General features: G+C 45.9%; 1 protein-coding gene across 2 annotated transcripts in view; it reads left to right on the top strand.

Moving 5' to 3' along the window:
* LOC121552577 (feline leukemia virus subgroup C receptor-related protein 2-like) overlaps positions 1-23,885 on the top strand; it is a 69,210-nt gene extending 45,325 nt beyond the window's left edge. Inside the window, exons 6-11 of one of the 2 annotated variants that reach the window (XR_005997262.1) lie at positions 3,386-3,496; positions 5,292-5,397; positions 6,937-7,048; positions 15,963-16,018; positions 21,889-22,020; positions 23,426-23,511. Coding sequence is in view for 1 of the 2 variants with exons in the window: in XM_041865533.2 (XP_041721467.1) it covers positions 3,386-3,496; positions 5,292-5,397; positions 6,937-7,048; positions 15,963-16,018; positions 23,426-23,491 (451 nt within the window). In the remaining variant the exon portion in view is untranslated. Of the gene's footprint in view, positions 1-3,385; positions 3,497-5,291; positions 5,398-6,936; positions 7,049-15,962; positions 16,019-21,888; positions 22,021-23,425 lie in introns of both variants that reach the window. The other variant, XM_041865533.2, reaches the window with a different exon arrangement.
* The last annotated feature ends 1,134 nt before the right edge of the window (positions 23,886-25,019 follow it).

Raw genomic sequence — 25,019 nt, 5'->3', positions numbered from 1 at the left:
TCTCTGTGACTACGTTCTGTATCTCTGAACTGATCTCATTCTCTGTGACTACGTTCTGTATCTCTGCCCCAGTCAGACCGACACACAGCAACACCACCAGAGCTACAACACCCCTCATTCTTTACCTGTCCTGGACTTGATCTGTGGGAAACGGCAATGTTGTGTGTGTCCATGATGTGTCTGTTGTGTGTGTCCATGATGTGTCTGTTGGGTGTGTGTGTGTGTGTGTGTGTCCATGATGTGTCTGTTGTGTGTGTGTGTGTGTGTGTGTGTCCATGATGTGTCTGTTGTGTGTGTGTGTGTGTGTGTCCATGATGTGTCTGTTGTGTGTGTCCATGATGTGTCTGTTGTGTGTGTCCATGATTTGTCTGTTGTGTGTGTCCATGATTTGTCTGTTGTGTGTGTCCATGATTTGTCTGTTGTGTGTGTCCATGATTTGTCTGTTGTGTGTGTGTGTGTGTGTGTCCATGATGTGTCTGTTGTGTGTGTCCATGATTTGTCTGTTGTGTGTGTCCATGATTTGTCTGTTGTGTGTGTGTGTGTGTGTGTCCATGATGTGTCTGTTGTGTGTGTGTGTGTGTGTGTGTCCATGATGTGTCTGTTGTGTGTGTCCATGATGTGTCTGTTGTGTGTGTCCATGATTTGTCTGTTGTGTGTGTGTGTGTGTGTGTGTCCATGATGTGTCTGTTGTGTGTGTCCATGATTTGTCTGTTGTGTGTGTCCATGATTTGTCTGTTGTGTGTGTCCATGATTTGTCTGTTGTGTGTGTGTGTGTGTGTGTGTGTCCATGATGTGTCTGTTGTGTGTGTCCATGATTTGTCTGTTGTGTGTGTCCATGATTTGTCTGTTGTGTGTGTGTGTGTGTGTGTCCATGATGTGTCTGTTGTGTGTGTCCATGATTTGTCTGTTGTGTGTGTCCATGATTTGTCTGTTGTGTGTGTCCATGATTTGTCTGTTGTGTGTGTGTGTGTGTGTCCATGATGTGTCTGTTGTGTGTGTCCATGATGTGTCTGTTGTGTGTGTCCATGATTTGTCTGTTGTGTGTGTCCATGATTTGTCTGTTGTGTGTGTCCATGATTTGTCTGTTGTGTGTGTGTGTGTGTGTGTCCATGATTTGTCTGTTGTGTGTGTCCATGATTTGTCTGTTGTGTGTGTCCATGATTTGTCTGTTGTGTGTGTGTGTGTGTGTGTCCATGATTTGTCTGTTGTGTGTGTGTGTGTGTGTGTCCATGATGTGTCTGTTGTGTGTGTCCATGATTTGTCTGTTGTGTGTGTCCATGATTTGTCTGTTGTGTGTGTCCATGATGTGTCTGTTGTGTGTGTGTGTGTGTGTGTCCATGATGTGTCTGTTGTGTGTGTCCATGATGTGTCTGTTGTGTGTGTCCATGATTTGTCTGTTGTGTGTGTCCATGATGTGTCTGTTGTGTGTGTCCATGATTTGTCTGTTGTGTGTGTCCATGATGTGTCTGTTGTGTGTGTCCATGATGTGTCTGTTGTGTGTGTCCATGATGTGTCTGTTGTGTGTGTCTGTTGTGTGTGTGTGTGTCTATGAACTGAAAGCTGTTCAAGGGCATTTCTAACACATTTGATGAGATGTCTTAGTAAACTATTTACCAATGAACTGATTTTATCTACAGTGATGAACACACAGTTATCTACAGTGATGAACACACAGTTATCTACAGTGATGAACACACAGGTATCTACAGTGATGAACACACGGTTATCTACAGTGATGAACACAGGGTTATCGACAGTGTTTTTACACGAAGTCATGACACACTGGGCACACTACCTCATTTCAATGTGGACCCTTCGCTCAGGCCCGCCCCAGAAATGTAGGTCAGAACGCTTGGATCAACCCTACTCCTCGGCCAGAGCGTCCAGTGTGCGCTCTGAGAGCGAAGCGCTCTGAATTTACTAATGGACAATCTGACAACGCTCTGAATTTACGAACGCCCAGAGTGCACTATGATCATTGTCTTGCTGCATGACCCAGCCGCGCTTCAGCTTCAGCTCACAGACGGATAGCCTGACATTCTCCTGTAGAATTCTCTGATACAGAGCAGAATTCATGGTTCCTTCTATTATGGCAAGTCGTCCAGGTCCTGAGGCAGCAAAGCATCCCCAAACCATCACACTACCAACACCATGCTTGACCGTTGGTATGAGGTTCTTACTGTGGAATGCAGTGTTTTGGTTTTTGGCAGACGCTCTGAATTTACGAACGCCCAGAGTGCACTCTGGCATTCCAGTATGAATATAGGAACACGCCATAAGTTGACATGGATCTAGAACCCTAGGTAGGATGATGTCATAGAGGCCCTTTTACATCAGAATTGCAGAATTTGTCAGCCATTTTGGCTGGGGCCTGCTCTGGTTGGGACATCAAATATATCTAGAATTCCTATCTACTAATATATTGTCTATGGTTGACGTCAATCCAATAACTGGCAGTCAACCTGTCTCCTGAGCCAATCAGCCCCATCACCAACGTTGTCTGTTTACTTGACCTTTGTTTCTGCCCCACTCCATCCTCTCAGTTCAGCAAATAGGCATCCGTAAGTGTTGTTCACTATCCAGTTAATTGGTTGGCAATCGCTGTCTAAAGACGTACGCAACACATGGATCGTCCAAAAAGTTATACTTTTTACTCATCTGTCCATAGAACATTCTTCCAAGAGTCTTGATGATTATCCAGATGCTTCCAGGTGCTTTTTTGACAAACTTGAGTCGACTGTTTGGATGAGATGGGTCTCATTATACCTGGCAAAAACCAAAACACTGCATTCCACAGTAAGAACCTCATACCAACGGTCAAGCATGGTGGTGGTAGTGTGATGGTTTGGGGATGCTTTGCTGCCTCAGGACCTGGACGACTTGCCTTAATAGAAGGAACCATGAATTCTGCTCTGTATCAGATAATTCTACAGGAGAATGTCAGGCCATCCGTCTGTGAGCTGAAGCTGAAGCGCAGCTGGGTCATGCAGCAAGACAATGATCCAAAACACACAATCAAGTCTACATGAAAATGGCTAAAAAGCAACACATTTGAAGTCAAAGTCCAGCCCTAATCCCAATTGAGATGTTGTGGCAGGACTTGAAACGAGCAGTTCATGCTTGAAAACCTACAAATGTCGCTGAGTTAAAGCAGTTCTGCATGCAAGAGTGGGCCAACATTTCTTTACAGCGATGTGAGAGACTGATCAACAACTACAGGAAGCATTTGGTTGGAGTCATTGCAGCTAAAGGTGGCACAACCAGTTATTGAGTGTAAGGGAGCAATTACTTTTTCACACAGGGGAATTGGGTGTTGCATAACTTTGTTAATGAAATAAATACAATAATGATCAATTTACCGATTTTTATTGATTGTGTCTTCCAGACAGACTACCCTGGCGGTCTACCTCATGTCCTTCGTAGGGATGTTGGTCTACGCCTTCACCCTCAGTCTGGGTCATCTCTGGGTAGTCTTCCTCACTGCTGGAGCTCTGGGGTAAGACCACCCTCTCCCCCTCCCTCCTCTCTCTCTCCCCCCCTCTCTCTCTCTATCTCCCTCTCTCTCCCCCTCTCCCTCCCTCTCCCCCTCTCTCTCTCTCTCCCCCTCGCTCTCTCGCTCTCTCTCTCTCTCCCTCTCTCCCCCTCTCCCTCTCTCTCCCTCCCTCCCCCTCTCTCTCTCTCTCTCTCTCTCTCTCCTCGCTCTCTCCTTCTCTCCCCCCTCTCCCTCTCCATCTCTCTCTCTCTCCCTCTCCCCCCTCTCTCTCTCTCTCTCTCTCTCTCTCTCGAGCTGCAACCTCTACCTTTTACACACACTGACCTCCCTCTCTCCCTCTCGCTCTCTCTGACCTGAGCTGCAACCTCTGCCTTTTACACACACTGACATTTATGAAGCCATAAGCTGTCTGTCAACCCAGGCTATTCTGGTATTTGTACAATACAGTAGGCTATGTATAGTATTATACCTTGCGTAACTTAACTACCCAAGGCGTTTGGCATTCAACTCTTATGTTCTAGTGCATTCTTTGCCGTATGTCCCCTTTCTCCTTGTTGACTGTTGTGGCGTCTCTAGGCGTCAATATACACATAGTGCCTTGCAAAAGTATTCATACCCCTTTGATTTCTTCACGTTTTGATGCTACGAAGTGGGATTAAAATGGATTTAATTGTAAATTGTTGTCAACAATCTACACAATTCTCTGTCAAAGTGGATTTTTTTTTTTACATGTATTTTTAAAAAAGATGAATAGAAATTAAATAACTGAAATATAGTTGTTGCAAAGTATTCAGCTCCCCGAGTCAATACATGTTAAAATCACCTTTGGCACCGATTTACAGCTGTGAGTTTTATTGGGTACGTCTCAAAGAGCTTTACACACCTGGATTGTACAATATTAGCCCATTATTCTTTTCATAATTCTTCAAGCTCTGTCAAGGTGTTGGGGATCGTGGGTAGACAGCAATTTTCTTGCCATAGATTTTCAAGCATATTTAAGTCAAAACTGTAACTAGGCCACTCAGGAACATTCACTGACTTCTTGGTAAGCAACTCCAGTGTAGATTTGACTTTGTGTTGTAGGTTATTGTCCTGCTGAAGGTGAAATCCTCTCCCAGTGTCTGGCTTAAAGCAGACTGAAGCAGGTTTTCCTCTAAGATTTTGCCAGTTCTTAGCTCCATCCCATTTCTTTTCATCCTGAAAAACTCCCACAGTATTTGCCGATGTCAAGCATACCCATTCCATGATGCAGCCAGCACCATGCTTGAAAATAAGGAGGCAGTTACTCCGTGATGTGTTGTTGGATTTTCCCCAAACATAAAGCTTTTCATTTAGGCCAAAAAGTATATTCCTGTGTTTTTTTGCAGTATTACTTTAGAGGACTGAATACTTTTGCAAGGCACTGTATTACCACAGAATGAAATAGAAGACTAGAGTGAACATTGGCTTCCCAGTATCATGGTCAGGAAAGCGGTTCCCAGTATATGGCCAAGCTGCAAAGTCAAAATTGGCTAGATCGTAAAAGTTTATGAAAAACAAGCATTCGGTTGAGAGAATGCCAAGAGTGTGCAAAGCTGTCATCAAGGCAAAGGGTGGCTATTTGAAGAATCTCAAATATAAAATATATTTTGATTTGTTTTAACACTTTTTTGGGTTACTACATGATTCCCATATGTGTTATTTCATAGTTTTGATGTCTTCACTATTATTCTACAATGTAGAAAATAGTAAAAAATAAAGAAAAACCCTTGAATGAGTAGGTGTGTCCAAACTTTTCACCGGTACTGTATGTCTGTAGGTTCTTCATGACAGGCTATCTTCCCCTGGGCTTTGAGTTTGGTGTGGAGCTGACCTACCCCGAGTGTGAAGGCACCTCTTCAGGCCTGCTCAACTGCTCTGCACAGGTGAACACACACACACACACACACACACACACACACACACACACACACACACACACACAAGCACAGCAGCTGCTTCAGACAGTTGGCAGATCAAAGCTTTTCATAGCCATGTGATATATTGTGTTTTACGGAAATATACATCTGTCTGCCTGGCCGTCTAGATGTCGGTCTGCCTGGCCGTCTAGACGTCTGTCTGCCTGGCCGTCTAGACGTCTGTCTGTCTGGCCTTCTAGACGTCTGTCTGCCTGGCCTTCTAGACGTCTGTCTGCCTGGCCATCTAGACGTCTGTCTGCCTGGCCGTCTAGACGTCTGTCTGCCTGGCCGTCTAGACGTCTGTCTGCCTGGCCGTCTAGACGTCTGTCTGCCTGGCCGTCTAGACGTCTGTCTGCCTGGCCGTCTAGACGTCTGTCTGCCTGGCCGTCTAGACGTCTGTCTGTCTACCTGGCCGTCTAGACGTCTGTCTGTCTACCTGTGTATAGCACTACAGCCTATACATGTCTCTCCACATACAGGTGGTTGGTATCATCTTCACTATCTGCCAGGGGAAGATCATCTCTCTCTGTCTCTCTCTCTCTCTCTCTCTCTCTCTCTCTCTCTCTCTCTCTCTCTCTCTCTCTCTCTCTCTCTCTCTCTCTCTCTCTCTCTCTGTCTCTGTCTCTGTCTCTGTCTCTGTCTCTGTCTCTGTCTCTGTCTCTGTCTCTGTCTCTGTCTCTGTCCCTCTCCCTCTCCCTCTCCCTCTCCCTCTCCCTCTCCCTCTCCCTCTCCCTCTCCCTCTCCCTCTGTCTCTGTCTCTGTCTCTGTCTCTGTCTCTGTCTCTGTCTCTGTCTCTGTCTCTGTCTCTGTCTCTGTCTCTGTCTCTGTCTCTGTCTCTGTCTCTGTCTCTGTCTCTGTCTCTGTCTCTGTCTCTCTGTCTCTGTCTCTGTCTCTCTCTCTCTCTCTCTCTCTCTCTCTCTCTCTCCCTCTGTCTCTGTCTCTGTCTCTGTCTCTGTCTCTGTCTCTGTCTCTGTCTCTGTCTCTCTCTCTCTCTCTCTCTCTCTCTCTCTCTCTCTCTCTCTCTCTCTCTCTCTCTCTCTCTCTCTCTCTCTCTCTCTCTCTCTCTCTCTCTCTCTCTCTCTCTCTCTCTCTCTCTCTCTCTCTCTCTCTCTCTCTCTCTCTCCCTCTCCCTGTGTCTCTCTGTCTCTCTCTGTCTCTCTCTCTCTCTCTGTCTCTCTCTCTCTCTCTCTCTCTCTCTCTCTCTCTCTCTCTCTCTCTCTCTCTCTGTCTCTCTCTCTCTCTCTCTCTCAATTTAAGGGCTTTATTTGAATGGGAAACGTATGTTAACATGCCAAAGCAAGTGAAGTAGATGGTAAACAAAAGTGAAATAAATATTAACAGTAAACATTACACTCAGAAGTTCCAAAATAATTTAGACATTTCAAATGTCATATTATGTCTATATACAGTGTTGTAACAATGTGCAAATAGTTAAAGTAAAAATGGGAAAATAAATGAACATAAATATGGGTTGTATTTACAACCCCCCCTCCCCTCCCTATACAGGTGTTTGGTATAATCTTCACTATCTGCCAGGGGAAGATTATAGATAACTATGGGACACTGGCAGGAAACATCTTCCTCTCTGTCTTCCTCTTCATCGGATCGGTCCTCACAGGTACGGACCCTTTACTTACATGTTTACGTAAGGAGACTATTTTGTACTTGAATAGACAGAGGGAGAAACTGATTGAAAGGGATGAGCAGTGTAAACCACAGGAGGTAAACTCATTCCACGGAGGGCAGAGTGTCTGCGGGTTTTCACTCCTCCCTTGAGCAATTAAGGTCATTGATTAGTTAGGAACTCCCCTCACCTGGTTGTTTAAGACTTAATTGGACACAAATTGAAAGGAAATGACAAAAACCAGCAGACACTGAGCCCCTCCATGGAAGGAGTTTGACACCCCTGACCTAAACTGTAGAAAACCTGATCATGGTATCGTCTGGTCTAGAGGCCTCTGCTGGTGTAGAACGTAGCAGAAAGGGGATTCCATCCTCAGAAGACTGGGGGCTATGTAAGGGCTGATGAAGAGTGGGGGCTATGTAAGGGCTGATGAAGACTGGGGGCTATGTAAGGGCTGATGAAGACTGGGGGCTATGTAAGGACTGATGAAGACTGGGGGCTATGTAAGGGCTGATGAAGGCTGGGGGCTATGTAAGGGCTGATGAAGACTGGGGGCTATGTAAGGACTGATGAAGACTGGGGGCTATGTAAGGACTGATGAAGACTGGGGGCTATGTAAGGGCTGATGAAGACTGGGGGCTATGTAAGGACTGATGAAGACTGGGGGCTATGTAAGGGCTGATGAAGACTGGGGGCTATGTAAGGGCTGATGAAGACTGGGGGCTATGTAAGGGCTGATGAAGACTTGGGGCTATGTAAGGGCTGATGAAGACTGGGGGCTATGTAAGGGCTGATGAAGACTGGGGGCTATGTAAGGGCTGATGAAGACTGGGGGCTATGTAAGGGCTGATGAAGACTGGGGGCTATGTAAGGGCTGATGAAGACTGGGGGCTATGTAAGGGCTGATGAAGACTGGGGGCTATGTAAGGGCTGATGAAGACTGTGTTGACCGCTAAGCCAATCTCTGGCAAACAGCCAAAGTGGCACAGCTGCTAGCTAGCTAACGTTAGCTAACCACATTTGCTTCATCAAGTAACTTCATCATAGCAAAAATTAACGTTTACCCCTCTCATATGAATATAAAAGTACAGTAACGTTATCATACAGTGTCATTCATATTATACGTAGCTAGCAAGCTAAACAAAATGTCTGTACCCATTAGCTTGCTAGTTAGCTGAATGCTAGGTTGAAGATGACAAAGGTTAAGACAACAGGATTCTAATATCCCATAACTCTTTGTAACAATGGGACCAGCGTTGCTATTTAGCAACATCGCTGGTAGTTAGCAACGGCGCGGGTCCCAGATTAGTGACGACGTTGTCTTAACCTGTATATTTTCGACCTAGGCTGAATGCTAACGTCAGTCAACGTTAGCTAAACAATAGCTAGATTGCTTTTCGGCCTACCTTAGAACAAACCATGCTTAATTTCATAAATATCATGCAAGTCATTACATTGTTAATTCACTGGGCAGTTGATGCTTGCTTTTTCATTAAAATAAATTAAGGTGTTATGAAGATTCCCGTAAAGCTATGTCGTCAATTTCAGAGTAACTGGCTTTTACTGCAGTACAATGCAGTTTAACTGCAGTTATTCTGCAATTACTGCGTCCAAAATACCACAGTCGACTGCAGTTACTGCACTTTTACTGCAGTTTTAACCCTAGGATGCATATCAAAATGACCCGGCCTAATGTTTTTTTGCTGTATTGATCCCCCCCCCAAAAAATGTCATCTAATATTCCAGGAATTCCTTAAATAATGTGTCTTTAATGTTCCAACATCATAGTTTTGTTTTTTAATATGTTATTTTTTTAAGTAAAAGTAGTTTTTGCATCACTACCCCAAGTTTTCATATGTGGGTCAAATATGACCCGTATGTATTTCCTATGGAATTCACTGCATTGCACTCGTCAAACTGACCTTTTTTCTTTTTGCTACAACAATAATAAAATCAATGTAATTAATAAAGAATGTATTAAATATCTTGTTTTTTTAATGTTCATTAATCACCGTTTTCCTTTCTCCTTTTTTAACTCATTGAGTAAAAGGAGTTTCATAAGAAATGTTGCCAGATATACAACCCAAAATGGTTGTGCAGATGCTGGACGACGAAGCCATTGGTGCCTCTGACTCAGAATCTGATGTATCCAATTCCGACGACACAGACTATGTGCCTGCGGGTCCAAGTTGGAGATATGGATGCAACTGGTAGTCCAGCTGTTCTAGATGATTCTACAGATGGGGAGGACTCCTCCTCTGACGAGAAGAGTGAAAACATGTCAAATAGACTGACTAAAGGCAGGATCAGAAGCCATAACATCCTGAGGAGCTGCCCAGGGCCTGTGCCGGGGTCAACAGTTGTGCCACCAAAAGATGCCTGGGAGCTGTTCATTAGTGACATCATCATTGAGGAGGTCCTAGAGTGTACATATTTAGAAGGACGGAGAACAGCGACAGCAAAAGGGAAAGAGTGGAGAGAGGTCAACAAAGAGGAACTAAAGGCCTTTATTGGTTTAACCCTCCTCGCCGGGGGCGTGGGGAAAAGCTGGGATGTCTCCACACGGGAGCTATTTTTGTATCCACTGCAGAATCCAATGTACAAGGCCACCATGTCGGTCGGAAGATATGAGGATATCCGTCGCTACCTGAGGCTTGATGACAAGAGGACCAGAGAGTGTTCAGAGAGGCAACGGACCACCTGGCAGCATTCCGGTATGTGTGGGACCTTTTCCTAGCAAACTGTAGAGGAAGGTTCATCCCCAGTGACTGCGTCACAGTGGACGAGCAGGTTTCCTCCAGACGTGACGCTTGGCATTCCGACCAAAGAGTTCAATCTTGGTTTCATCAGACCAGAGAATCTTGTTTCTCATGGTCTGAGAGTCCTTTAGGTGCCTTTTGGCAAACTCCAAGCGGGGCTGTCATGTGCCTTTTTTTACTGAGAAGTGGCTTCCGTCTGGCCACTCTACCATAAAGGCCTGATTGTTGGAGTGCTGCAGAGATGGTTATCCTTCTGGAAGGTTCTCTCATCTCCACAGAAGAACTGAGGCAACGGAAAGATGTTGGGTGATGAAAGAGAGCCATGCCACCACCACTCAGAGCAGCCAGGGCCAGAAGAGGAAGAGGTACCAGCTCTGCCCAAGAAGAGGAAGAGGTGCCAGCTCTGCCCAAGAAGAGGAAGAGGTACCAGCTCTGCCCAAGAGCAAAGGATAGAAAAGTCAGCTGCTGGTATTCTCAGCGCAACGCAACCGTCTGCAAAGAGCACAGTCACATGCTTGTGTTTTATGACTAATGCATGGACTAAGAGAGCATAAGTAAGCATGACATATGCACACCTTCCGAGTGGCGCAGTGGTCTAAGGCACTGCATCACAGTGCTAGCTGTGCCACTAGAGATTCTGGTTCGAATCCAGGCTCTCAGTTGGTAGAGCATGGCGCTTGCAACGCCAGGGTTGTGGGTTCGATTCCCACAGGGGGCCAGTATGGAAAAAATTAAATAAAATGTATGCACTAACTGTGAATTCGCTCTGGATAAGAGCGTCTGCTAAATGACTAAAATGTTTATGTTTTCTAAATTCACAATTGTTAGCTTTGTCGTTTATATTGATGATGAACTTTGGATTTTCAAATAGATGTTTTTAAATATTATAAAACATGTTTTAAGGTGGTTTTATTTTGTTCTTCACACTAAAAGGTTGAATGCAAAACTTTGATTTTAAGATTGATTGTAAGAAAAATATGCTAATATTTTCAATAGCCGTTATGAATTTTCATAATATGTTATCTTTGAAATGTGTATCAAACTGTTGAAGAGCAACTAAAAACATTTCAAACAATAAAATAATTGAAAGGTCCAAATCATCACTCAAAATAATGATCCACAAAATGGATAATATTTTAGAACCATATAAATAAAACACAGGTAGTACATTATCGGGTCATTTTGACCCGGCATTTCCATTCTTGGCGCGTCATGTTTACTGTGCATCCTAGGGTTAAAAAGGTTTATGTGCAGTCCGTAGTTATTGCTTCAGTTAACATGGGTTTTGTTATGGTGCAATAATGTATTCCTACAAAATCTTGAGTTCTTAGAATTTGTTTATGTCGTCGTGGTTACTGTGTAACAACTTAACTGTATTATTTGAAGTTTTCAAGCAGTAGCAGAAACAGGAAACATACACAGCACCTCACATGCTATCTTGCTACTTTCTCCCCGGGGGGAAGAGGGGGGGGTGGGGGGGTTGGGGTAAGGGGGGGGTAGAAGGATTACTTTATCCTATCCCAGGTATTCCTTAAAGAGGTGGGGTTTCAAATGTCTCCGGAAGGTGGTGAGTGACTCCGCTGTCCTGGCGTCGTGAGGGAGCTTGTTCCACCATTGGGGTGCCAGAGCACCTACATGAGAGCGGCTAGATGACTATGGTAATGAAGTGGGTCAGCACAGCTGGCTACTGTGCAGTATTTAGGAACTGAATTCATACTGTATGGTCTGTCATTGTGTTAGAGTGCCCCCTAGTGGAAGAAACTGTATGGTCTGTCATTGTGTTAGAGTGCCCCCTAGTGGAAGATACTGTATGGTCTGTCATTGTGTTAGAGTGCCCCCTAGTGGAAGATACTGTATGGTCTGTCATTGTGTTAGAGTGCCCCCTAGTGGAAGCTGAACCCTACTGTCTTTGCAACGGAATATTCCTTCATGCCATTTGACCCCAGTGTAACAAATCATGTATTCACCTAGACCACATGTGTCAAGCTCCTCGAGGGACGAGTGTCTGCAGGTTTTCACTCCTCCCTTGTACTTTATTGATTAATTAAGGCCACTGATTAGTTAGAATCCCCCATCCCCTGGTTGTCTAGGTCACTGATTAGTTAAACCCCCCTCCCCTGGTTGTCTAGGCCACTGATTAGTTAGAACCCCCCCTCCCCTGGTTGTCTAGGCCACTGATTAGTTAAACCCCCCTCCCCTGGTTGTCTAGGTCACTGATTAGTTAGAAACCCCCCTCCCCTGGTTGTCTAGGTCACTGATTAGTTAGAAACCCCCCTCCCCTGGTTGTCTAGGTCACTGATTAGTTAGAATCCCCCCTCCCCTGGTTGTCTAGGCCACTGATTAGTTAGAAACCCCCCTCCCCTGGTTGTCTAGGTCACTGATTAGTTAGAATCCCCCCTCCCCTGGTTGTCTAGGCCACTGATTAGTTAGAATCCCCCGTCCCCTGGTTGTCTAGGTCACTGATTAGTTAGAAACCCCCCTCCCCTGGTTGTCTAGGTCACTGATTAGTTAAACCCCCCTCCCCTGGTTGTCTAGGTCACTGATTAGTTAAACCCCCCTCCCCTGGTTGTCTAGGTCACTGATTAGTTAGAAACCCCCCTCCCCTGGTTGTCTAGGTCACTGATTAGTTAAACCCCCGTCCCCTGGTTGTCTAGGCCACTGATTAGTTAGAAACCCCCCTCCCCTGGTTGTCTAGGTCACTGATTAGTTAGAAACCCCCTTCCCCTGGTTGTCTAGGTCACTGATTAGTTAAACCCCCCTCCCCTGGTTGTCTAGGTCACTGATTAGTTAGAATCCCCCCTCCCTTGGTTGTCTAGGTCACTGATTAGTTAGAAACCCCCTTCCCCTGGTTGTCTAGGTCACTGATTAGTTAAACCCCCCTCCCCTGGTTGTCTAGGTCACTGATTAGTTAAACCCCCCTCCCCTGGTTGTCTAGGTGACTGATTAGTTAAACCCCCCTCCCCTGGTTGTCTAGGTCACTGATTAGTTAAACCCCCCTCCCCTGGTTGTCTAGGTCACTGATTAGTTAAACCCCCCTCCCCTGGTTGTCTGGGTGACTGATTAGTTAAACCCCCCTCCCCTGGTTGTCTAGGTCACTGATTAGTTAGAATCCCCCCTCCCTTGGTTGTCTAGGTCACTGATTAGTTAGAAACCCCCTTCCCCTGGTTGTCTAGGTCACTGATTAGTTAAACCCCCCCCTGGTTGTCTAGGTCACTGATTAGTTAAACCCCCCTCCCCCTGGTTGTCTAGGTGACTGATTAGTTAAACCCCCCTCCCCTGGTTGTCTAGGTCACTGATTAGTTAAACCCCCCTCCCCTGGTTGTCTAGGTCACTGATTAGTTAAACCCCCCTCCCCTGGTTGTCTAGGTCACTGATTAGTTAAACCCCCCTCCCCTGGTTGTCTAGGTCACTGATTAGTTAAACCCCCCTCCCCTGGTTGTCTAGGCCACTGATTAGTTAAACCCCCCTCCCCTGGTTGTCTAGGTCACTGATTAGTTAAACCCCCTCCCCTGGTTGTCTAGGTCACTGATTAGTTAAACCCCCCTCCCCTGGTTGTCTAGGTCACTGATTAGTTAAACCCCCTTCCCTGGTTGTCTAGGTCACTGATTAGTTAAACCCCCCTCCCCTGGTTGTCTAGGTCACTGATTAGTCAAACCCCCTCCCCTGGTTGTCTAGGTCACTGATTAGTTAAACCCCCGTCCCCTGGTTGTCTAGGTCACTGATTAGTTAGAAACCCCTCCCCTGGTTGTCTAGGTCACTGATTAGTTAAACCCCCGTCCCCTGGTTGTCTAGGTCACTGATTAGTTAGAATCCCCCTCCCCTGGTTGTCTAGGCCACTGATTAGTTAGAATCCCCCGTCCCCTGGTTGTCTAGGCCACTGATTAGTTAAACCCCCCTCTCCTGGTTGTCTAGGTCACTGATTAGTTAGAATCCCCCTCCCCCTGGTTGTCTAGGTCACTGATTAGTTAGAATCCCCCCTCCCTGGTTGTCTAGGTCACTGATTAGTTAAACCCCCCTCCCCCTGGTTGTCTAGGTCACTGATTAGTTAGAAACCCCCCTCTCCTGGTTGTCTAGGTCACTGATTAGTTAAACCCCCCTTCCCTGGTTGTCTAGGCCACTGATTAGTTAGAAACCCCCCTCCCCTGGTTGTCTAGGTCACTGATTAGTTAGAAACCCCCCTCCCCTGGTTGTCTAGGCCACTGATGAGTTAGAATCCCCCCTCCCCTGGTTGTCTAGGCCACTGATTAGTTAGAAACCCCCCTCCCCTGGTTGTCTAGGTCACTGATTAGTTAGAAACCCCCCTCCCCTGGTTGTCTAGGTCACTGATTAGTTAAACCCCCGTCCCCTGGTTGTCTAGGCCACTGATTAGTTAGAAACCCCCCTCCCCTGGTTGTCTAGGTCACTGATTAGTTAGAAACCCCCTTCCCCTGGTTGTCTAGGTCACTGATTAGTTAAACCCCCCTCCCCTGGTTGTCTAGGTCACTGATTAGGTAGAATCCCCCCTCCCTTGGTTGTCTAGGTCACTGATTAGTTAGAAACCCCCTTCCCCTGGTTGTCTAGGTCACTGATTAGTTAAACCCCCTCCCCTGGTTGTCTAGGTCACTGATTAGTTAAACCCCCCTCCCCTGGTTGTCTAGGTGACTGATTAGTTAAACCCCCCTCCCTGGTTGTCTAGGTCACTGATTAGTTAAACCCCCCTCCCCTGGTTGTCTAGGTCACTGATTAGTTAAACCCCCCTCCCTGGTTGTCTGGGTGACTGATTAGTTAAACCCCCCTCCCTGGTTGTCTAGGTCACTGATTAGTTAGAATCCCCCTCCCTTGGTTGTCTAGGTCACTGATTAGTTAGAAACCCCCTTCCCCTGGTTGTCTAGGTCACTGATTAGTTAAACCCCCTCCCCTGGTTGTCTAGGTCACTGATTAGTTAAACCCCCCTCCCCTGGTTGTCTAGGTGACTGATTAGTTAAACCCCCTCCCTGGTTGTCTAGGTCACTGATTAGTTAAACCCCCCTCCCCTGGTTGTCTAGGTCACTGATTAGTTAAACCCCCCCCCCCCTGGTTGTCTAGGGTCACTGATTAGTTAAACCCCCTCCCCTGGTTGTCTAGGTCACTGATTAGTTAAACCCCCCTCCCCTGGTTGTCTAGGCCACTGATTAGTTAAACCCCCCTCCCCTGGTTGTCTAGGTCACTGATTAGTTAAACCCCCCTCCCTGGTTGTCTAGGTCACTGATTAGTTAAACCCCCTCCCCTGGTTGTCTAGGTCACTGATTAGTTAAACCCCCCTCCCCTGGTTGTCTAGGTCACTGATTAGTTAAACCCCCCTCCCCTGGTTGTCTAGGTCACTGATTAGTCAAACCCCCCTCCCCTGGTTGTCTAGGTCACTGATTAGTTAAACCCCCGTCCCCTGGTTGTCTAGGTCACTGATTAGTTAGAAACCCCCTCCCCTGGTTGTCTAGGTCACTGATTAGTTAAACCCCCGTCCCCTGGTTGTCTAGGTCACTGATTAGTTAGAAACCCCCCTCCCCTGGTTGTCTAGGTCACTGATTAGTTAGAAACCCCCTCCCCTGGTTGTCTAGGCCACTGATTAGTTAGAATCCCCCCTTCCCTGGTTGTCTAGGCCACTGATTAGTTAGAAACCCCCTCCCCTGGTTGTCTAGGTCACTGATTAGTTAGAATCCCCCCTCCCCTGGTTGTCTAGGTCACTGATTAGTTAGAAACCCCCCTCCCCTGGTTGTCTAGGTCACTGATTAGTTAGAAACCCCCCTCCCCTGGTTGTCTAGGTCACTGATTAGTTAGAATCCCCCCTCCCCTGGTTGTCTAGGTCACTGATTAGTTAGAATCCCCCCTCCCCTGGTTGTCTAGGCCACTGATTAGTTAGAATCCCCCCTCCCCTGGTTGTCTAGGTCTTCATTTAACTCAAATTTGAAAGGAAATAACAAAACAGCAGACACACAGCCCTCCATGGAAGGAGTTTAACACCACTGACCTAAACTGTAGAAAACCTGATCATGGATTGGTATAGAGGGGTCTGCTGAAAGGTCATTTGTTGGAGACAGGCATCAAAATGGCTCCCACACACCTCACTAGTCTTACACGAACCCTAAACATGTACAGTATGTCCACTTTCTAAGAAATGTATTTCTTCTCTCCAGGCTTCATCAAGTCAGACCTGCAGAGACAGAAGGCCAACCAGTTGGCCACGGCAGCTGTAAGTATGGGTTGAAGGGGGGGGGATTAGGGCTGTGTGTGTGTGTGTGAGAGAGAGAAATCCGTATCCATGTAGCTGTGTATTTCTGGTGTGCAGTATGCTCCCAAAGTCACCTAACAGTATTTTGCTGTCTCTGTCTGTCTGATGTCCTCTGTTGTCCTCTGTCTGTCTGTCTGATGTCCTCTGTCTGTCTGTCTGATGTCCTCTGTTGTCTCTGTCTGTCTGTCTGATGTCCTCTGTTGTCTCTGTCTGTCTGATGTCCTCTGTTGTCTCTGTCTGTCTGATGTCCTCTGTTATCTCTGTCTGTCTGTCTGATGTCCTCTGTTGTCTCTGTCTGTCTGTCTGATGTCCTCTGTTGTCTCTGTCTGTCTGTCTGATGTCCTCTGTTGTCTCTGTCTGTCTGTCTGATGTCCTCTGTCTCTGTCTGTCTGTCTGATGTCCTCTGTCTGTCTGTCTGTCTGATGTCCTCTGTTGTCTATGTCTGTCTGTTGTCCTCTGTCTGTCTGTCTGTCTGATGTCCTCTGTTGTCTCTGTCTGTCTGTAAATAATACCTTACCATATATATACCTAACAGACAGGCACGATACAACTTAGAAAACAATACAGATATAGGTTTAGTGAGGTCAAATTTGACGACTTCTGACTTACTGGAGAAAGAGTTCATCATACAGACCGATGCCATTTCCATTGTACATTAACATCCATTGACTGAAATCATTAGTTGCCATTATTATTTTGACCATTGTATTGAGACTGTATCTATTGCATCGTATCATCACATGCTTGTCTCACCTCTGGTAACATTGCTGTGAGCGGAAGGCGAAAGACAGGAAGTAAGGTCAGGAAGGGGAAGTGAAAGCTAAAGACAGGAAGTAAGGTCAGGAAGGGGAAGTGAAAGCTAAAGACAGGAAGTAAGGTCAGGAAGGGGAAGTGAAAGCTAAAGACAGGAAGTAAGGTCAAGAAGGGGAAGTGAAAGCTAAAGACAGGAAGTAAGGTCAGGAAGGGGAAGTGAAAGCTAAAGACAGGAAGTAAGGTCAAGAAGGGGAAGTGAAAGCTAAAGACAGGAAGTAAGGTCAGGAAGGGGAAGTCCGGTAAAGCAAGAAAGAGATTCTGTGAACAGCGCCTTCGGAAAGTATCCAGACCCCTTGACATTTTCCACATTTTGTTACGTTACAGCCTTATTCTAAAATTGATTAAATCGTTTTTTCCCCTCACCAATCTACACACAATACCCCATAATGACAAAGCAAAAACAGGTTTTTATACATTTTTGCAAATGTTTAACAAATAAACCCCTGAAATATCACATTACACTACCGGTCAAAAGTTTTTGAACAAATCAAATCAAATGTTATTTGTCACATACACGTGTTTAGCAGATGTTATTGCAGGTGTAGCGAAATGCTTGTGCTTCTAGCTCCGACAGTGCAGTAATATCTAACAATTACACAACATATACCCAATACACACAAAAAAGTAAGGAATGGGATTTAAGAAAATATACATATATGGACAAGCAATGACAGAGCGGCATGGACTAAGATACAGTAGAATATTATAGAATAGAATGCAGGTAATACATATGAGATGAGTAGTGCAAGATATGGAAACATTATTACATTTACATTTACGTCATTTAGCAGACGCTCTAATCCAGAGCGACTTACAAATTGGTGCATTCACCTTACAATAGCCAGTGGGACAACCACTTTACCATTTTATTTTGTATATTTTTATTATTATTATATTTTGTAAATTTCTTTGAAATGTAATTTTTTTTTATTTTTTGTGTTTTTAATTTATTTATTTTGTATATATATATAGTATTTTTTTTTTTTTTTTTTTTTATTATAATTTTTTTATTTTGGGTGGGGGGTAGAAGGATTACTTTTATCCTATTCCAGGTATTCTTTAAAGAGGTGGGGTTTCAAGTGTCTCCGGAAGGTGGTCAGTGACTCCGCTGTCCTGGCGTCGTGGGGGAGCTTGTTCCACCATTGGGGTGCCAGAGCAGCGAACAGTTTTGACCGGGCTGAGCGGGAACTGTGCTTCCACAGAGGTAGGGGGGCCAGCAGGTCAGAGGTGGAAGAACGCAATGCCCTCGTTTGGGTGTAGGGACTGATCAGAGCCTGAAGGTAAGGAGGTGCCGTTCCCCTCACAGCTCCGTAGGCAAGCACCATGGGCTTGTAGCAGATGCGAGCTTCAACTGGAAGCCAGTGGAGTGTGCGGAGGAGCGGGGTGACGTGAGAGAACTTGGGAAGGTTGAACACCAGACGGGCTGCAGCGTTCTGGATGAGTTGTAGGGGTTTAATGGCACAGGCAGGGAACCCAGCCAACAGCGAGTTGCAGTAATCCAGACGGGAGATGACAAGTGCCTGGATTAGGACCTGTGCCGCTTCCTGTGTAAGGTAGGGTCGTACTCTGCGAATGTTGTAGAGCATGAACCTACAGGATCGGGTCACTGCTTTGATGTTAGCGGAGAACGACAGGGGGTTGTCCAGGGTCACGCCAAGGTTCTTTGCACTCTGGGAGGAGGACACAACAGAGTTGTCAACCGTGATGGCGAGATCATGGAGCGGGCAGTCCTTCCCCGGGAGGAAGAGCAGCTCCGTCTTGCCGAGGTTCAGCTTGAGGTGGTGATCCGACATCCACACTGATATGTCTGCCAGACATACAGAGATGCGATTCGCCACTTGGTTATCAGAAGGGGTAAAGGAGAAGATTAATTGTGTGTCGTCTGCGTAGCAATGATATGAGAGACCATGTGAGGATATGACAGAGCCAAGTGACTTGGTGTATAGAGAGAATAGGAGAGGGCCTAGAACTGAGCCCTGGGGGACACCAGTGGTGAGAGCATGTGGTGCGGAGACAGATTCTCGCCACGCCACCTGGTAGGAGCGACCTGTCAAGTAGGACGCAATCCAAGAGTGAGCCACGCCGGAGATGTCCAACTCGGAGAGGGTGGAGAGGAGGATCTGATGGTTCACAGTATCAAAGGCAGCAGATAGGTCTAGAAGGATGAGAACAGAGGAGAGAGAGTTAGCTTTAGCAGTGCGGAGAGCCTCCATGACACAGAGAAGAGCAGTCTCAGTTGAATGACCAGTCTTGAAACCTGACTGGTTTGGATCAAGAAGGTCATTCTGAGAGAGATAGCAGGAGAGTTGGCTATAGGCGGCACGCTCAAGAGTTTTGGAGAGAAAAGAAAGGCTATGTCCCTTCCATCTTGAAGACGGAAGGGACATAGCCAGCGGAGAAGGATGAGTTGATGAGCGAGGTGAGGTAAGGTAAGGGAGAAGGTCTCCGGAAATGGTCTGGAGAAGAGAGGAGGGGATAGGGTCAAGCGGGCAGGTAGTTGGGCGGCCGGCCGTATCTGGAGAGAGAGGGGAGAAAGAAGTCAAAGCATAGGGCAGGGCAGTGTGAGCAGGACCAGCGGTGTCATTTGACTTAATAAATGAGGATTGGATGCCGTCAACCTTCTTTTCAAAATGGTTGACGAAGTCATCCACAGAGAGGGAGGAGGGAGGGGGAGGAGGAGGAGGATACAGCAGGGAGGAGAATGTGGCAAAGAGCTTCCTAGGGTTAGAGGCAGAGGCTTGGAATTTAGAGTGGTAGAAAGTGGCTTTAGCAGCAGAAACGGGGGAAGAGAATGTAGAGAGGAGGGAGTGGAAAGATGACAGGTCCGCAGGGAGTCTAGTTTTCTTCCATTTCCGCTCGGCTGCCCGGAGACCTGTTCTGTGAGCTCGCAATGAATCGTCAAGCCACGGAGCAGGAGGGGAGGACCGAGCCGGCCGGGAGGATAGGGGACATAGAGAGTCAAAAGATTCAGAGAGGGAGGAGAGGAGGGTTGAGGAGGCAGAATCAGGAGATTGGAGGGAGAAGGATTTAGCAGAGGGAAGAGATGATAGGATGGAAGAGGAGAGAGTAGCGGGAGAGAGCGAGCGAAGGTTGCGACGGCACATTACCATCTGAGTAGGGGCAGAGTGAGTAGTGTTGGAGGAGAGCGAGAGAGAAAAGGATACAAAGTAGTGGTCGGAGACTTGGAGGGGAGTTGCAGTGAGATTAGTAGAACAACAGCATCTAGTAAATATGAGGTCAAGCGTATTGCCTGCCTTGTGAGTAGGGGGGGACGGTGAGAGGGTGAGGTCAAAAGAGGAGAGGAGTGGAAAGAAGGAGGCAGAGAGAAATGAGTCAAAGGCAGACGTAGGGAGGTTGAAATCCCCCAGAGCTGTGAGGGGTGAGCCATCCTCAGGAAAGGAACTTATCAAGGCGTCAAGCTCATTGATGAACTTTCCAAGGGAACCTGGAGGGCGATAAATGACAAGGATGTTAAGCTTGAATGGGCTAGTGACTGTGACAGCATGGAATTCAAATGAGGAGATAGACAGATGGGTCAGGGGGAAAAGAGAGAATGTCCACTTAGGAGAGATGAGGATTCTTGTGCCACCGCCGCGATGACCAGATGCTCTCGGGGTATGCGAGAACACATGATCAGACGAGGAAAGAGCAGTAGGAGTAGCAGTGTTTTCTGTGGTAATCCATGTTTCCGTCAGCGCCAAGAAGTCGAGGGACTGGAGGGTGGCATAGGCAGAGATGAACTCTGCCTTGTTGGCCGCAGAACGGCAGTTCCAGAGGCTGCCGGAGACCTGGAACTCCACGTGGGTCGTGCGCGCAGGGACCACCAGATTAGAGTGGCAGCAGCCACGCCGTGTGAAGCGTTTGTATGGCCTGTGCAGAGAGGAGAGATATCCAATAGTTTTTCCCGGCTGTATGTAATGATGCAAAACACTTTCTGAGCTAGGTACCACACCTTTCTTAAAAGTTAATTTGTGGAATTTCTTTCCTTCTTAATGTGTTTGAGCCAATCAGTTGTGTTGTGACAATATTTTTTTTACTAACGTGTTCTAAAACTTTTCACCGGTAGTGTATTATAGACAGATATATTATAGTCAGACCCTACACTCAAACGAGGGCACTATGTTCATCCACCTCTGGCCTGCTAGCCCCCCTACCTCTACGGAAGCCCAGTTCCCGCTCAGCCCAGTCAAAGCTATTCGCTGCTCTGGCACACCAATGGTGGAACAAGCTCCCCCACGACGCCAGGACAGCGGAGTCACTCACCACCTTCCGGAGACACTTGAAACCCTACCTCTTTAAGGAATACCTGGAATAGTATAAAAGTAATCCTTCTTCCCCCACCCCCCATAAAACATTTAATAAAAATTAAGTGTTTGTCCCACTGGCTATCATAAGTTGAATGCACCAATTTGTAAGTCGCTCTGGATAAGAGCGTCTGCTAAATGACGTAAATGTAAATATATTATAGACAGATATATTATAGTCAGATAGTTGATAGCGTTAGCCATGAGCTAGAGCAGTGATGCGATTGACAAGACCTTGGGCTGATTGAGGGGTTGAAGAACGTGTCATTCTCGACCTTTGCCCCCATGTGCTCCCAGACCTCAGACTAGCATGCCATTTGGGATGTAGTCTTTTGACAGCCAGATCTCCCTTTTTAAAAATAGGTGTTTTGACGTCAACAGACAAACCTGGTAAATTAAGATAACGTCGCTGTCTGAAGAAAACCTTGTATCTCCATTTTGGCCCCTTTTTAAAAAATTGTTTCAATGTATTGAAAGTAGTAACTCAACGCAATGTAATCTGAACATTTCATGACTCTAGTCTAGGACCAACTAAAAGTATTCAAGATAACTTCTGAAGTTTCATAAATCTATGTTCATTAATGGTGAAACATGGATTTTCTTTTCCTTTTCCTGAAAAGACACAAGGTTTTCTTCCCGACAGAGATGATAACATAGTACTTTATTAACCCCTGACGGTAAATAAAGGTCAATAAAAAAGGCTGTATGTTCCAGACGGACGGACAGCAGCAGGACTACGGCGCCACGGCTCTAATCAAGAGACCGGACAGCCCTTCTGATTCTTCTCAGGCTTGATCACTAACCCCTAACCCCTACGCTCTTAGCTCGAACCTCAGACGGGCCAAGGTAGGGGCACGGCCAATCGAACCAACAATCACCACACGCTTCTCTGTCCACACGCTTGTCCATTATTCTCTAAGGGGGGTGAATCCTAACTTCTGCTTAAATCGGATTAGAATTGAGTCTCCCCGTTTGACATTAGTGCATGATTCGCTCTATCTGTACCGCTTTCACTTTTGACCAGGGGTTGAGATTTCCTGGAAAGCTTTTTTATTACTAAGATCATCTTTCGTTTAGTCTTATTGGCTAAAATGGACTTCAGATGATCTAAGTGGTGGGAAGCTTTTCCCTGACCTTTCACCCCTCGCATCTCGATCCTCTTCTCCTTCTGTCTTCACTTTCCACCAGATTCCACAGCTTCTGGATAACTTTTCCACCTATATGTAGTATTTCTGGGTATATTAAGATGTATGTGATAACCGATGTTTGTAGTGTTTTTCTTTATTACACTGAGTGTACCAAACATTAAGAACACCTTCCTAAGATTGAGTTGCACCCCCTTTTTGCCCTCATAACAACCTGTTTGTCGGGGGCATGGACTCTACGAGTTGTCAAAATGCGTTCCACAGGGATGCTGGCACATGTTGACTCCAATGCTTCCCACAGTTGTCAAGTTGCAGTTCTTGACGCACTCAAACCGGTGCGCCTTGCACCTACTACCATACCCCCGTTCAAAGGCAGTTAAATATTTTGTCTTGCCCATTCACCCTCTGAATGGCACACATACACAATCCATGTCTCAATTGTCTCAAGGCTTAAAAATCCTTCTTTTAACCCCGTCTCCTCCCCTTCATCTACACTGATTGAAGTGGGTTTAACAGGTGACATTAATAAGGGATCATAGCTTTCACCTGGATTCACCTGGTCAGTCTATCCCTCAAACTCAACTCTGGACCTCGAAGCCAGTTCCGCTGCATTTCTTAATTGTTCCCCTCTAATCAGGGACTGACTTAGACCTGAGACAACAGGTGGGTGCAATTAATTATTAGGTAGGACATGAAACCAGCAGGCTCCGTACCTCTTATGGTAAGAGTTGAATAGCCCTGGTATGTCATGGAAAGAGCAGGTGTTCCTAATGTTTTGTACACTCAGTGTATATCCTTGTATTTATGTAGCGTATTATGTTTATTTGTGCCTTTTTAGTTATTTTTTCGTTATGTTGCCATGGATACTCACAGTTGGTCTGCTTGTTCCTGTAATATTGTTTGCATCAGGTTTAGGGTTGCGAAATACCGGTTTCCCAAAAAATTTATGTTTCCAGAAATCCTGGTTGTAAGATTTCTGGAATCAGAAGGAAATAAGCAGGATTTCTGGAAAACCTGGAAATGTTGAGATAGTTACCAGAACTTTGCAACCCTAATCAGGATCGTCTTAAAGCTGTAACGTGATTGACTGATTGTTTTGATGACAGGTCCCTTCAGATCCCGAGGATGGGAACCCCCCTGCCTCCGCAGTCCTCAAAGGAAGCAGGTTTTAGAGACGGACGATCTGCTGGACACACACACACACACAGACACAGACACAGACACAGACACAGACACAGACACACACACAGACACAGACACAGTAAATCACCAGCATCTCCCGCCCTGTAGAAGGTGAAGTTTAGGGGAGGAGCACAATCAGGAAGTGTTTATGACCACTTCACCTTTAACACCGTCCAATAAGACATCCACTATTTACGCAACAAGTATTATTTATAATGTCATATCTAATCAATTACATTTTTACTGTCCAAAAATTAGCACAAATAATACTGCCGTTGTACAGTAGACACTGAGGATACAACACATTAAGGACACTTCCATGACAGACTGACCAGGTGCATCCAGGTGAAAGCTATGATCCCTTATTGATGTCACTATTTAAATCCACTTCAATCAGTGTAGATGAAGGGGAGGAGACAGGTTAAAGAAGGATGTTTAAGCCTTGAGACAACTGAGACATGGATTGTGTCTGTGTGCCATTCAGAGGGTGAATGGGCAAGACAAAATATTTATGTGCCTTTTGAACGGGGTATGGTAGTAGGTACCAGGCACACCAGTTTGTGTCAAGAACTGCAACGCCGCTGGGTTTTTCACGCTCAACAGTTTCCCGTGTGTTTCAAGAATGGTCCACCACCCAAAGGACATCCAGCCAACTTGAGACAACTGTAGGAAGCATTGGAGTCAACATGAGCCAGCATCCCTGTGGAACGCTTTCGACACCTTGTAGAGTCCATGCCCTGACAAATTGAGGCTGTTCTGAGGGCAAAAGGGGGAAGTGCGACTCAATATTAGGAAGGTGTTCCTAATGTTTGGTAAACTCAGTACATATACATCTACAATATTCAATTAAACACCAGCTATGTTTTTTCTTTCTCTTAAAGTACAATTTAGGTTTTTTAAGAACAAATCTAAAGTTTTGAGGTTCTAGACACTTTTTGTGATTTTTTTGTTTTTTAAATAAAACATTTTACTTCCCCCAACCAGCGATTCACTGCCTCATCCTCGTTGTGCAGTACGGGGTCTCTGAAAAAAACAAACCAATGCGCCAAAAACACCTAAATACGTCCTTTTAGAAATCACTAGATGTTGTACAGATGAAATTGTGTCATTCCGAACTTCATCCGCAACATTATATTTCATTTTGAGGCGACTGAAGCGACACCTCTAGCAGTCCATTCTAGCAGCAGGCTACACAGAGAATGGAACAGCTGGATGGGGGAAACTGCTCTAGTTGCATAAAATGGCGGATAAAGTTCGGAATGACACAATGTCATCTGTACAACATCTAACGATTTCTAAAAGGACGTATTTGGGTGTTTTTGGCGCATTGTTTTTTTTTTTTTTCAGAGACCCCGTACTGCACAACAAGGATGAGGAAGTGAATCGCTGGTTTGGTGTAATTTTCTCAAAAACAAGTGGGGAAAATTTTGAGATTTAGCTGTCAAAAAGCAAACTTGTCATTTTTTAAGGTTTCAGTTGCATCGAAGCATTACTAAAACTACCACAAAGAGATGTAAC

The sequence above is a fragment of the Coregonus clupeaformis genome, chromosome 36 (genome assembly GCF_020615455.1).
Source record: "Coregonus clupeaformis isolate EN_2021a chromosome 36, ASM2061545v1, whole genome shotgun sequence".
NCBI lineage: Eukaryota > Metazoa > Chordata > Actinopteri > Salmoniformes > Salmonidae > Coregonus > Coregonus clupeaformis.
The sequence above is the reverse complement of the archived record's forward strand: the minus strand, read 5'-3'. Positions and strand labels throughout refer to the sequence as shown.